This window comes from Actinia tenebrosa, unplaced genomic scaffold (genome assembly GCF_029948245.1).
Source record: "Actinia tenebrosa isolate PJP-AT-01 unplaced genomic scaffold, QUT_ActTen_1.0 PGA_scaffold1__47_contigs__length_23844297, whole genome shotgun sequence".
In the NCBI taxonomy this organism is placed as follows: domain Eukaryota; kingdom Metazoa; phylum Cnidaria; class Anthozoa; order Actiniaria; family Actiniidae; genus Actinia; species Actinia tenebrosa.
Window position 1 is genome coordinate 11,097,626 of NW_028292578.1, and position 13,597 is coordinate 11,111,222.

The window sequence follows — 13,597 nt, forward strand, 5'->3', positions numbered from 1 at the left end:
TCCCTTACCTTTATTGGTAATTAAGGGTGCACTCTGGGATATCCTTAACGATAATAGACAGGATTTAAAACGGCTTGGTTTCAAGTCATGTTTTATTTAGATAATCTAACTCTCATATTACTTAGTTCCTTTAAGTCCTTTGAGCAAAGGCAAAGAAGAAATGAATACCTCATCAACTTGTGACGTAAACGGATCACGTTTCAAACTCTCACGTGCCGAACGTAGCGTCTCATTTCCAGTTTGTAACGATGGCAACGAGAAATTTGGAGACAAGAGACGAGGTGAGTTGCTTGGTGCAGTAGGATATGAATCACTGATACAAAACGTACTCTCCCCCCCTCCCTGGGTTTTTTCAGTTTGTTGAGAAGACGTTTGTCCTAACTCGGTCAGACCGGGCATAGGAAGAAAATTAGGGGGTTTTTGAAGCCTGTTACGTAAAACAGGATATGCGTTTTTCATTTTCTTCTTGTCTCTCAGGACATCCACGTGACTAGCACTTGAACACTTTTCTCCATGGGATATTCCTGAACAATCTTTCATTTTGCTCACGTCATCTTTGGATTGACGTAAATTGTCACGTGATAGGTGCTCAGGTGATACATATTTTGTTACGTCTCTCTTGAAGGCTCTTCCATGGATGTCCACGTCACTGATAGTGTATCTTGGACCACGTGATGTCCACGTGACTTCTAGGATGCCGTACTTACTCAGACCATATTCACTTGCTCCTGCGGAAGATAAGACAACCAGTACTTAAAGGTATACCTAATGAATGCTAACATTTTATGTTGTCTTGTGGGAGAATTCTGCATACCCATCCTAACCTTCCCCCATGCACCCCTTGATATCACCCCTCTCCCCCCGGGTATGTATGGTCAGTGACGACTTGATATCACCCTTCTCCCCCCGGGCATGTATGGTCAATGATCAGAAACAAACATCACCTTACCTGTGTGGAAAGATAGCCGATATGGTAGAGATCTCACAATCTGTTCCGTTATCAACCTTTCGATTTCCTTATAAGGTAGTGGTCGATTGACGTCCAGTGAATGCGCGAGTCTTTCTCCCTGGACACCTGGCACCAAACTTCTACGAACAGGTGTACGTAGAGCCGATATGCGATGACGTACACTACTCACTTCATTTGCCTGGTTGAGGAAGAATAATAATGGAATGTACTTTTATATAATGCTTCATGAGTTGTGTCATGGGTGTATATCAAAATACAGATCATGATGATCACGCGTATCATTTGCGTACATGATATTCTACTGTTAATTATCCATAGGAAGTTGATGATAATACCAATCATGTACCAATCCTCTTTTACATGCAGCAGCGCCTCAATGTCATCAAAAGACCGCAAAAGTATTCATGATATTTATTCATCAAGTTGCTTACCTTGTAAATCTTATTGTATTTAATGTCGCGTATTTGCTTTTCTCTTCTTTGAGCCGTGGCGGTCGAAGAGGGCTTCATGTCCTCTGCAAAACGACGGCTTTTCTTGACTCCTTCTGCAGTATACGTCAACTCGTCCAGCTTTCCGACTTCAGGAAGACCGCTGCTGACCGCTAGCGTCCGCTGGGGAGCTATTTTTACATGTTCTAGTTCTTTTAAGGCATTTATAATGATATTCTTGATGAAAAAAATTCGATCTTCTTTATTGCTTATCACTGAAAGAATCCACATCAAATCTGTGATGCTCACTGCGCATGTCTCACTTGTATTTTCCGCTGTCCATTCGCTGTTTAGTTCTGCGCGGTATTTTCTCATTGTTTTATCAACTTCTAGAATTTGACAATCTCTGTCTGATAACGAGCTTTTGATTTGAAGCAACTGTAGCAATAGCGACTGCTTTATTTTCACTTTCAGTTTCTTGGTGTTCTGTTCTTCATCTAATTTGCCCTGAAGCAGGTTTGCCACGGTGTTAAAAACAGGTTTTTCTTGTTTTAGTACAGCTGGTAATTGTGAAATCAGGTTCAAAATATCAAGTATCTCGAATGATATTTTCTTTTTTGATGGCTGTTTTCCTTTCATGTGCATTAGAGACAAGAGTAAAGTACGTCCCACATGGTGTGTCTTCATCTCGTTCAACACTTCCACGAACTCGTCTAATGACATCTTTGTTTCATCATCCTCGTACTCGTCCTCACTTTCTAGTTGTTCTGTTTCTTCTTCCGTTACCTTTTCTGTTACTTTCCCTTTGCCTTTTATCTTCCCTAAAAATATATAATCGTAATTTTCTTAATAGACCACTTAAGCTCGGGTATAATGTTTTCCCATTTCAGACCACATGTCATTCTCTTGAGAATAAGATTCTTTGTTTGAGTTGTATCCATATTCATGTGTCTTCTTGTGCGCAACTGTTGAACAACGAAATCATACTCTTGGGAATGACACGTGGTCTGAAATGGGAGAAGATCACGCCCAATTCAGCATAAGATGTGGTGTATTAGAGTATTAGGTACTTAGAAAAAAATGGACCAAGGAAAATGCATTATTATGAAATACCTTTTCTCGTAGGGATCAATGACCCAGATACACCGGATGTGACGTCACTTGCACGTCTGAGTAGCGAATGCCGACGTAATGCTGAAACCAAGACCAGAAATGTGAGTTTATATACAACTGATCTGCTACTATTATAAAGTACATTAATGATTCAAAAGTCTTAGCGCGAGACATGTCTATTTTCTAATTAAGGATAAGATTTTGTACTCTCGATATTAAGAAAGATTCCCAGTCCCGTTTATTTGTTCGCCATGTCATCCTTTCTTTCCTTTCCTTTCCTTTCCTTTCTTCTTCCTTATCCATACCTTCCGTGCTACACAGCATAGCTTCCAGTGTTTTCGAATGGCGTCGAGAAGCTGTTGCTGTCACCACTGTAGAAGAAGAGCCACCTAATCTCGGCAACAGACTCGAAGATGAATAACCAGCAATGGCTTCTTGTCTGAACGATTCAGCAAGTGCATCTAATACAGGTAAAAAACCAAATACAGATTAGAGAATGAAAAACCTATATATAGTGGGTGATAAATGTACCATACTATCTCACCTGTACTTGACGATATTCCCTCTTGAGGGGTATTCTTTCTTATACTTTTACCCTGGAAGGATGATTAATGTCCACAATCAGAATTATCAGATGTAAAGTAGATATCATTAAACATCATCTACCACTCCTTCCTTCCTTGCTCCCTTCCTTCCTTCCTCCCTCCATCCCTCGCTTCCATCCTTCCTTCCTCCCTCCCTCCCTCCCTTCCTTCCTCCCTCCCTCCCTTCCTTCCTCCCTCCCTCCCTTCCTTCCTTCCTCCCTCCCTCCCTTCCTTCCTTCCTTCCTTCCTTCCTTCCTTCCTTCGAAACGCTATTGAAAAATAATAGAATGTTTAGTGTTTTACCGCTACAGTGAGATCTACTTTTTCTGGCGTACTCCTGGAAGATGAGAAAGGCAGTGATCCAACAAAATGAGTGTATAGGATGTTACTGACAGGACTTAGCTGCTGCAAGAGTCTGCATCCGAGATTTGTTTCGTTCAACTCTTGACGGAGCTCATCGACATCGCTAGGAGAGGCATCTGTGGGTAGAGGTTTGATTGATCGTCTTCTTGCAAACTGGCTTTCTCTTCTTTTTGAAACTGGAAGTCGATACTGATGAAGAAATGAGTACGGGTTATATTATGTGAAATACTCTTGTCACCCATCCATCTACACATCTATTCATGTTACTCCATCCCATCCATCCATCTACACATCTATTCATGTTGCTCCATCCCATCCATCCATCTACACATCTATTCATGTTGCTCCATCCCATCCATCCATCTACACATCTATTCATGTTGCTCCATCCCATCCATCCATCTACACATCTATTCATGTTACTCCATCCCATCCATCCATCTACACATCTATTCATGTTACTCCATCCCATCCATCCATCTACACATCTATTCATGTTGCTCCATCCCATCCATCCATCTACACATCTATTCATGTTGCTCCATCCCATCCATCCATCTACACATCTATTCATGTTGCTCCATCACATCCATCCATCTACACATCTATTCATGTTACTCCATCCCATCCATCCATCTACACATCTATTCATGTTACTCCATCCCATCCATCCATCTATCCTCCTTGCCTTTCGTTTCTTCTTTTCTTCTTTCGCTTCTCTTCGTTTTTCTTCCTCCTGTTCTTGTATCCTCTTCAATTCCTTTATTCTTCTCAGTCTGTCCATCAGCTCAGACAGAACCATGTTATCATTACACGGCAGTTGAAAGCTAACCACGCCCAGCTTCAGAAGAGTCCCAGTCAAGTCTTCCATGGTATAAATCTCTATAATACAAATAGAAAGTGCACCTTTAGAAGACACAGAGCTCAACACTTACCGTGAAGGTCCCTCAAGGCACCTTTGGCAGCAACACAGCTGTATGCCCCTCACCGTTAATGTCCATCAAGGCACAAATTGATCAACAACACAATACACTTACCATAAAGGTCCCTCAGTCAAGACACCTTTAGCAGATACACAGCTGTCACTTACCGTGAAGGTCCCTCAGTCAAGGCACCTTTAGCAGACACACAGCTGTCACTTACCATGAAGGTCCCTCAGTCAAGGCACCTTTAGCAGACACACAACTGTCACTTACCGTGAAGGTCCCTCAGTCAAGGCACCTTTAGCAGACACACAGCTGTCACTTAACATGAAGGTCCCTCAGTCAAGGCACCTTTAGCAGATACACAGCTGTCACTTAACATGAAGGTCCCTCAGTCAAGGCACCTTTAGCAGACACACAGCTGTCACTTAACATGAAGGTCCCTCAATCAAGGCACCTTTAGCAGACACACAGCTGTGATTTACCATGAAGGTCCCTCAGTCAAGGCACCTTTAGCAGACACACAGCTGTCACTTACCATGAAGGTCTCTCAAGGCACTCTTAGCTTCCTCTCTCACATCTTCGTCCTCGTCGACTATCCTGCTAATCATTGCTAGTGTTGTATCTTTTTTCTTCACCATCAGTTGTCGTAAAGTTTGAATCCCTTTTCTTCGTACTTTGGGGTCCTCGTGCCAGGTGTATTTGAGCAACATGTCGTGAAGAAGGGATGTTTTTGAAGTGGAAATACCATACGCCCTGAAAGCAAAGGAACACTATAGATTGATAGTTTGGGAACTTTGCATCTGCTATCGTTTTTTTAAAAATACTTTCCCCTGATAATGGCTCGATCACTGACATGAAAACGTGAATAAATCTGCATAATAAACGAACGTACGTACAAGAAACAAAACGAGGATTTGCGGATGCAGGAAACTTTACATGCAGTTGTTTTTGGATAACAATTCAGGATGAATGAACAAATTAACGAGCAGTCCACTTACCTATGTATTCTTACAACGTCCGTGCATACATCATCAAACACATCCAAATCACCCTGATTCAACACCTTCATAACATTGTTCACTACCACATTGACATCAGTCTTTGCTTTACGTTTTGTTGGGTACCACGGCTTACGAACTACTTGTTGTAGGATGCTCTCAGGAGGAGGCTTGGTGGTAAATGGATATTGCTCCTAAAACACCCAGAACGTGATGATAAATTAAAAGTTGTAAACGAAATCGCTGTGTATATAATTTTCGCACCTTGGGTTTAACTTCAAGATCTTCGATCTTCTCGATTGGTTTTGGTACTTCCTTCTCCTCTTGAATTTCTTCTTCTTCTTTCTTCTCTTCTTCCTCCTCCTCTTCTTCTTCACTCGTGCTAGAGTAGAAACGATAGTCTTCATCTCGTTCACCGTAATCTATGATATAAGGTTCAGGTTCAAACAAAACAGATTCTATTTTGTTGTCGACGACAACAGGGATGTCTTCTGGTTCCTCCTCTTGTTCTCGTTCTTCTTCCTCTTCTTCAACTTCTTCCTCTTCCTCTTCTCCTTCTGACATTTCCTCGAAAATAGCGTCAGGTTGGCTAAAAAGAGATAATGATGATGATGACACACATGCAAATGACTGATTTACTATTATGTCTTCCTGCAGCATGAGTAATATACGATCCACTTAACATGCATTTCCCGTAAGAGGCTCTTACATGCAGTTAATTGCACCAACGTAAACTGCACAGCAGTGAGAGTCAGCGCATACCACCCATGCTACTCGTGCTACTCGTGCTACCCATGCCACCCATGCCACCCATGCCACCCATGCCACCCATGCCACCCATGCTACCCATGCCACCCATGCCACCCATGCCACCCATGCCACCCATGCCACCCATGCCACCCATGCCACCCATGCCACCCATGCCACCCATGCCACCCATGCGACCCATGCTACCCATGCCACCCATGCCACCCATGCCACCCATGCCACCCATGCCACCCATGCCACCCATGCCACCCATGCCACCCATGCCACCCATGCCACCCATGCCACCCATGCCACCCATGCCACCCATGCCACCCATGCCACCCATGCCACCCATGCCACCCATGCCACCCATGCCACCATGCCACCCATGCCACCCATGCCACCCATGCCACCCATGCCACCCATGCCACCCATGCCACCCATGCCACCCATGCCACCCATGCCACCAATGCTACCTATGCTACCTATGCTACCCATGCTACCCATGCTACACATGCTACCCATGCTACCCCTGCTACCCATGCTACCCATGCTACCTATGCTACCCATGCTACCCATACAAACCATACCACCTATTGTTACCCATGTCCCTATTACATCAATTGCCAACCATTGCCATCTGTTGCCGACCATTGCCACCCAAGACACCCTTGTCACCCATATAACCAACCTAGCATGCAAGGTTCGTCTTCTTCGTCTCAGCTCGGCACGAGCACCGGCTGGGCTTGATAAGGAAGAGAGAGGCATGGATTCAACTTTTTTGAGTCCTTCATCTGGCAAGGCTTCTGGTTTTGATGGTGCTTTTCGTACTGGTCTGGTCTTCTTGCTCGAGGCGATTTTCCTTCGAACAGCTGGAAAGTGCAAATGTATTGGCTTTTTATGAAAATAATAGATAAATAGATCAAATGCATGACTGGAAAGGTTGGCAAGAAATGGGATGAATGGGTGTATAGGATTGAGAGGAATGGGATGGGATCAGATGAATTGATGTATAGGATGGATGGCTTGGGATGGGAAGATTAGATGTGTAGGATTGCATGGCATGGCATGGGTTGCCTATTTCAATCATTTTCAATAGTCCTAACCTTTCTTGTTAGATTCCATTGTATCAGCCGACGTTTTTCTTTCTTTCTTCTTTTTAATCTGTTTTTCAGGTCTGATGAGCCTTGGTATCATGTGAGCAGGAGGTCCTCTAACCTTGATATATTTCCTAATGACAGAGTTGGGTATAAAGCAATCAGGAGCACAAGGCCAGTAATGTGGAGGTAGCAACAATGCTTTCTGCTCGTAACGTGACCTTACAAGGTCTTTTAGACTGGTCCTGGATAGATTATCTCCCAGATGACTTGTTCTTAAAAGTGAAAGCTGCAGGTAAAGCCGAGAAATAGGAAAAGATCTCAATATATATAATAATAATTATATATATATATATAAAATAATATATAATAATTAGTAATTAATTAACATTAATCTTTTAGTCGCAACTCGCGGGTTACACAGTTGAAAGACAAATCAGTTTTCAATGGGTTCTGCCAATTCACATCATGTAACTCCACTCTTGGGAGTTGATTCTTTCATGTGTAAATATTTTCACATGTTCGTCATAAAAGAACAATTCTCAAGGAAATATCACGTGGTCTGAAATGGATAATTTACATATATACGAAGGGGAAGAGGGCTATCACGATCAAATATGCTCGAGAACAGAGTACTTACCACGCTCTCAAGATCATGAAGATTTTTTCCCTGGGCGTCCATCAAACTGCTTGCTTTTGATCCAAATAGTGCTGATGACGTCAGTCTTCCTTCTTCTTGATCACCACGTGACATAACAGAAAGGCGTGACGACATGGACGCACGTGATGTCACGTTGACGCGTTGAGAGGCATTGCGCAACCAGTTTAATCCATCATCTTCAACAACGGGGATCAATATGTCTTCTGAACCTGATTCAGATTCCTGGAAAGGGACGCCGTGCAAATTTATTCTCAAAACGTAAATCACTCATGAGTTTCTATTTTTGTCTTTCTATCGCTCTGCCTGTCTGTTCTCCTATAAGTAGTTATAAGCCAGTAGTCTTACAGTAACCTTACCTCTTCCCATGGCTGGGGTGTTTGCTCGGGCGGTAGTACTGGTCGCCGTTGGGACAAGTCCATCGGTAATGTCGGCACAAGTTTCGGGTCGTACCAAAATTGCAAATGATCATCAAAGTGAACGTAACGTTCAACTGAGTCGTTTTCAAAGTGCATAGAAGATACCCTTTCCAGATATGTCCCTGGTAGGTAATTGGTTAAAATAACTAGACTGATATGAGATTGGAAACCTACTAAAAGATCGCCACGGTGGTTAGCGAAACACACTCCACAAAGGGTGTCGTCAAAGTTTAGCTCCCTAACGAGTTGATTTTTGATGTTCCAGAGCTTTATGCTTTGATCTTCACTGGACGTAGCGAAGAGCTTCAAGTGTGGACAGCTTGAGAGCTGAAGGAGAAAAAAATGTCAGTGAATGAAAGGGTAAGCAGTATGTTAATCTAACTTGAATATGATTCTTTTTTTTCTTTGCTTTTTGCTAGCTTCATTTCTTTTTTATTTCTTACTTTCCATTTCTATCCTTATCCTTTTTCCTTATATAACTATATATATATATATATATATATATATATATACCTTTGTATTTGCACTCTATGTCTTATGAGAAACCCATATGAGTTTTCTTACCCCATTGATGGCTGCTGTATGGCCTTCATCTTTTGAATGAAACAAAAAATCATAAGGCTTGTCCTTTGTAAAAATCCCTTTAGATTTCACTTTCACCCTGAAGATATCAATAACACAGTATGTCACCAGTATGTGACTTTTCCTAATATCATTTATATGACTGGGATGGAAAGAGGTTCTATGAAAATCCCATAAAACAATTTGCTAATACTCATTAAAGTGCATATGACACAAAAAAAAATTAATGTTAAAAATGTGTATTCTATTGGCATTAATAAGAATATCACAGTTAAATTTGTTTCAAAAACGTATTTCTCTAGAAATTCAAGAAAATTTAGCACAAGTTGTGACGTCATTTTGTTTACAAGTCTCCAGATTTAGTTGCAAATACACGAAATATGTTTGAATGTAGAATCTTAATTTCATGTAGTACACTTTTCAGTTTCCCAACATTTGAAGAGTACTACGTAAGCTATCAAATGAAGTTGAATAAAATATGCCTTTTGTTGTTATTTTATACGAATTACAATCTATATTTAATGCATTACTACTGAATCTAGAGTACGTGTCAACAAAATGACGTCACAAATTGGGCTTAACTTTCTCACATATCTCAAGAAATAAGCTTTTGAAACGAATTTCATTACGATATATTTATTATTACTAACAAACTATACATTTTAAACGATGAAATGTTTTCGTGTCATATACACTTTAAAGCAACTGGCTGAAGACTGAGATGCTAGCTGGTGGAGAGCTCGTGACGCTGGGAAAGGAAAACACGAGACGCTTCTTTAGCTTCATGCACCAACGTGTTCTATCTATTTAACTAACTATTACCTGGCCATCACAACTCTAAAATCACTCATAGCCAAACACAAGATGTTCCCTATCATAGCAATATCAGTCGGTATGGACAGCAAACGGACTTCACACTTCAACTCGATTCTTATGGTCATCTGTACCACGTGACGCACCACCCACACGCGTATCACGCTGTCTTTACCAAGTGACACGAGATGATCACGTGCTTCTAGCGTGTCATTTGGTACGTTGTGACCATAAGAGGAGCACAGACGGATGATTTGTCCTTGGTGAGCTTGAAAATTTTTCTTCATTTCAACTCCTGTTTCAAAACAAAAAACAAAAATATCTACTTTATTTTATTTTAACTTAGGTTTAAATTCTTTGTATCGATATTTCATTCCACCATAGCTCATGTTATTAATTTATTATTATTTTCGTATTAAACATAAACCCATTTACAATTTTTTCAGCCAATTTACTGTTCTATATGCATAACACAGACCTCGTGATATTCCCTTGACTGAGTATTATTTCTTTTGTACTGGCGTATACATTTACCCATTCAGACCACGTGTCATTCTCTAGAGAGTTATTATTTTTATTAACTCTTGCGCATGAGCAGAAACATAAATATGGATACCACTTAAACAAACGATGATTTTTTTTCTCAAGAAAATAACTCGTACGTAGTCTTAAAGGGGAAGACATTGCGCTCAAAATCTATTACCATGTCCATCCAGCAGTGAAATCTGTCCGTTGTAATGCCCAGCAAACAGGAGCCCAAACTCTAGTTCCAAGTCCTCCTCTCCTAGTGCATTCTCGGCGTTCAGTAGAGCAATACTACAGACACCTTCATCTGTGTACTCGGCCTGCCAAAGCTGACTGGCACTAAATTAATATCAAAAGGAAAGATGCAAGTAATCTTTATTAAAAATAAAAAAAAAAAAAAAAAAATAGACAGAGGACTACTGCGCATGAGTAGCGGCGAAGTCATGTCATAACATTCCGATTAGACGAGCAATAATCTCGTGCGCCTGTGATTGGCCCATGACGTAGTGCATGGGATTGTCGGTAATAATTATCTGAACCCATTCTAAACTTTAATCCCACAATCCCAAGCACAACGAGCTCGTTACCAGTCTATATCTCACTTGATTCAGTGACTCACCAGCATGGGTTAGAATCACTCTCAAACACCAGCACTTCTCGATTATCGAGCACAATATAAAGAAGTTCTTTTCGTCGATCATGGCATACGTCCACGATAGACGAACCGAGAGTCGTGATCGGAAGCATTGCCGCCAATTGACATCCGGTCACCGGAGATATCAGCCGTATCCCACCGTCTATAGAATGTACGATGATTCTTGCCGGGTACTCGGGGCTTTCCACACGTACTATCCTGATAATCTTGGAACTCAAAGTTGCGAAAAGGTTATGGAAAAGGTTCATGTGCCAAACCTTAATGCTGTGTTTTGATCTATAATACAGCTTACTGGAGCTGATCAGATCCAAATGCAGGATTTCCTCTCCTGTTTGCAGACAATAAGTCTGTGTAAAAGTATCAAAGTTCCAGATGCGTATGGTCTTGTCACGTGACCCGGAGATAAGTAGTGGCTCGTGGAGATGAGTAACCAGGCTTGTGATGGCATCGCAGTGGCCTGGTACGAGTAAGGTTAGTATGCTTTAAATGAGAAACTGTGTCGCAGTGTTTATCTTTTCAACTCGATACTACTGTACTATTTTCTATTTGTATTTGTGAAAAACTCTCATTTAGAATGCATGTAGTGACAAACGAAAGCACAAAAAGCATGATAGCAAGAACCCACGCACTAGTTTTTCGGGATTGTAATTATCATTATTGATTAACAATAAAAAATGACCATACTTCCAGACATCGAGTGCTGAACCGTCGTATGGCAGCGCGAAGCATTTACGGCTACGCCGGAGATTTCGACCCCGACGCCGCTATCCAGAGATTTACAGACTGATCAGGAAGCTCGACCGAAGCCTAAGGGAGAGGTTAGTCGGCCCCTAGACCGTAGATGGGGCAGAACTGATTAAGTTAGAAATGTGGCCAAAAATACACAATAATTTGCAGCCACCTTATGTGCATGCGCTTAGTGCAGGCCAATAAACAAGCAAACGGTTTAACTAACCTAGGAATTGGGCGACCTGTGGTAGACTTGCAAGCGAGGAGCTCATGACTTTTATCATACCACTTTGATCTCCAACGATAAAATAGTTCATTGGATTATATAGGACACACGAGGTTAAGAATACTTCTGTGTTCCTGGGAAAAGATATTTGACATTTATAATTCATTGTCTCTAAAACTGCAATCTTTTCTTTTGAGATCACGACGATTTGGTCCCACAAAGGATCGACCTTCAAATCTATCGTCCATTCATCAGGGCTAAAGGTGCAGTCAATCATTTGACCTGGTATTAGTTGATCTGTTTGTTTGACAGGAAAATTCCATATCATGATCCCGCCAGCAATTCCCGCCAAAATTTCATCACGTGTTTTGTTATACTCCAAGGAAAGTATTGTGCGTCCTGCAAAAGCCGAGGAAATAGGAATAAACTTGGCGCTGAAAACATGAATAGTCATATCCATGCTGTAAGAAATGTAGATCCATCGCTTCGTTATAAAAAGAAACTGTTTGAACTTGAACGACGTTGGGAAGGTTTTGAGGTCAGTTTTAGTTACGTTTGTGTCTTTAGCCGTTGTTATAGTCCATACATTCAGCTTGTTATTCTTGCCTACTCCGTTATGAGACAAAAAGCAATCCCCTGCAGAACTCGAAGTAACATGAATAGCAACGCGCAGTTCTTCCGGGTTCCACAATTCGTTCTCGAGCTGTAGTCCGTAAGGAATCGTGATGGAGTTGTGTCTTTCATTCTGGTTTTCAATGGTCTCTATGATCTCCTTTAAAACATCCACCCAAGGTTTTATTTTGGGATTAGGCGTTAGTCTTGTGCTGCCTAGAAAAGTCATGATAATATTCTAAATTTCCCACGCGTGAAGAAATAACGATGGTACCGCAACAAGCGCGCGCTTAAATTCGTTAACTAGCCCTTTGTTGCGCAAAATATGTCTCTTTTGTCAAAATGGAATAATTAGGAAATGATTGCAATTAGAATCCTCTCAAAAATACAATCATCTAAAGAAATGAAATTTTAGTTCAAATGCCATATAAACATTGACAGGGGCTGGTTCATAAGGCTAACGTGTAAAATAAATAGATTGCTTACGTCGCACTGTATTATACTTTTTTAAGTTTCGGCCAAATAATACGCGCGTTTCACTGTCGGCAAATCACCCACGAATGAGAAGTTAGATTTCAAAGTCAGGGGAGGGCAGGGTGGGTCAATATTTAGCATGAGCAAGATCTAGAACATTCGCAAAGGCAAACTTAGACACGTAAAATTCCTGTCAAACCTGCGCAATGATCTGGATCGACGTATTCAAACACTTTTGAAAATGATTATACTAAGTGTAATGACTTAATCACTGAACGTCAATACAAATCATAAAATCTATTGTTAAAAACCATGTGAAGCATGCAAACTAGTCTTTATTGACCTTGCTAAACATGGAAAATGGTCATGATTGGATGTAGTATGTCTTATCTATTGTTAGAAGAACAAGAACGATATTTATACCGACCCAAGCCCCATGAAGTTAACGCATACAGACATTGCTAGCGTTTGTTGTATTTTAAAATAACATCAATCTTAGAGCCGTTAAATAGAGTATTAACAGCTTTTTATCACGTTGAACACTAGTTTGTCACATAGCGTTATGTCTGTGTACTTTTCGTAATCCATGGAAACCAAAGGTCAGGGCAGCATTGGCTATTCTTACGATAAAGGATATCAATTCGAAGAAGACTTGCTTATTGCACCATTTATAATCTA

At 41.1% G+C, this 13,597-nt stretch overlaps 1 protein-coding gene across 1 annotated transcript; it reads right to left on the reverse strand.

The window, feature by feature from the left end:
* Nucleotides 1-117: 117 nt before the first annotated feature.
* On the reverse strand, nucleotides 118-12,674 carry LOC148909850 (uncharacterized). Its single transcript, XM_089032439.1, has 20 exons — nucleotides 11,834-12,674; nucleotides 10,843-11,335; nucleotides 10,402-10,562; nucleotides 9,708-9,993; nucleotides 8,868-8,964; nucleotides 8,244-8,630; nucleotides 7,870-8,109; nucleotides 7,236-7,515; nucleotides 6,821-7,001; nucleotides 5,836-5,971; nucleotides 5,383-5,576; nucleotides 4,920-5,137; nucleotides 4,147-4,340; nucleotides 3,399-3,647; nucleotides 3,056-3,107; nucleotides 2,817-2,972; nucleotides 2,512-2,592; nucleotides 1,402-2,219; nucleotides 950-1,148; nucleotides 118-728 (listed from the first exon to the last, which is right to left on the reverse strand). Exons 1-20 carry the CDS (start codon nucleotides 12,672-12,674, stop codon nucleotides 118-120), a joined length of 5,874 nt encoding a protein of 1,957 aa, XP_088888565.1.
* Nucleotides 12,675-13,597: the final 923 nt, after the last annotated feature.

What these genes read in the sequence shown, in the direction of transcription:
- LOC148909850 (XM_089032439.1), bottom strand. Translation starts at nt 12,674, where the DNA reads ATGACTTTTCTAGGCAGCACAAGACTAACGCCTAATCCCAAAATAAAA. An exon ending in TCGACAACAAAATAGAATCT is followed by an intron (nt 5,577 to 5,835) that starts GTTTTGTTTGAA and finishes TGGGTGTTTTAG; the next exon opens with GAGCAATATCCATTTACCAC. An exon ending in ATTGATCCCTACGAGAAAAG is followed by an intron (nt 2,220 to 2,511) that starts GTATTTCATAAT and finishes ATATATTTTTAG; the next exon opens with GGAAGATAAAAGGCAAAGGG.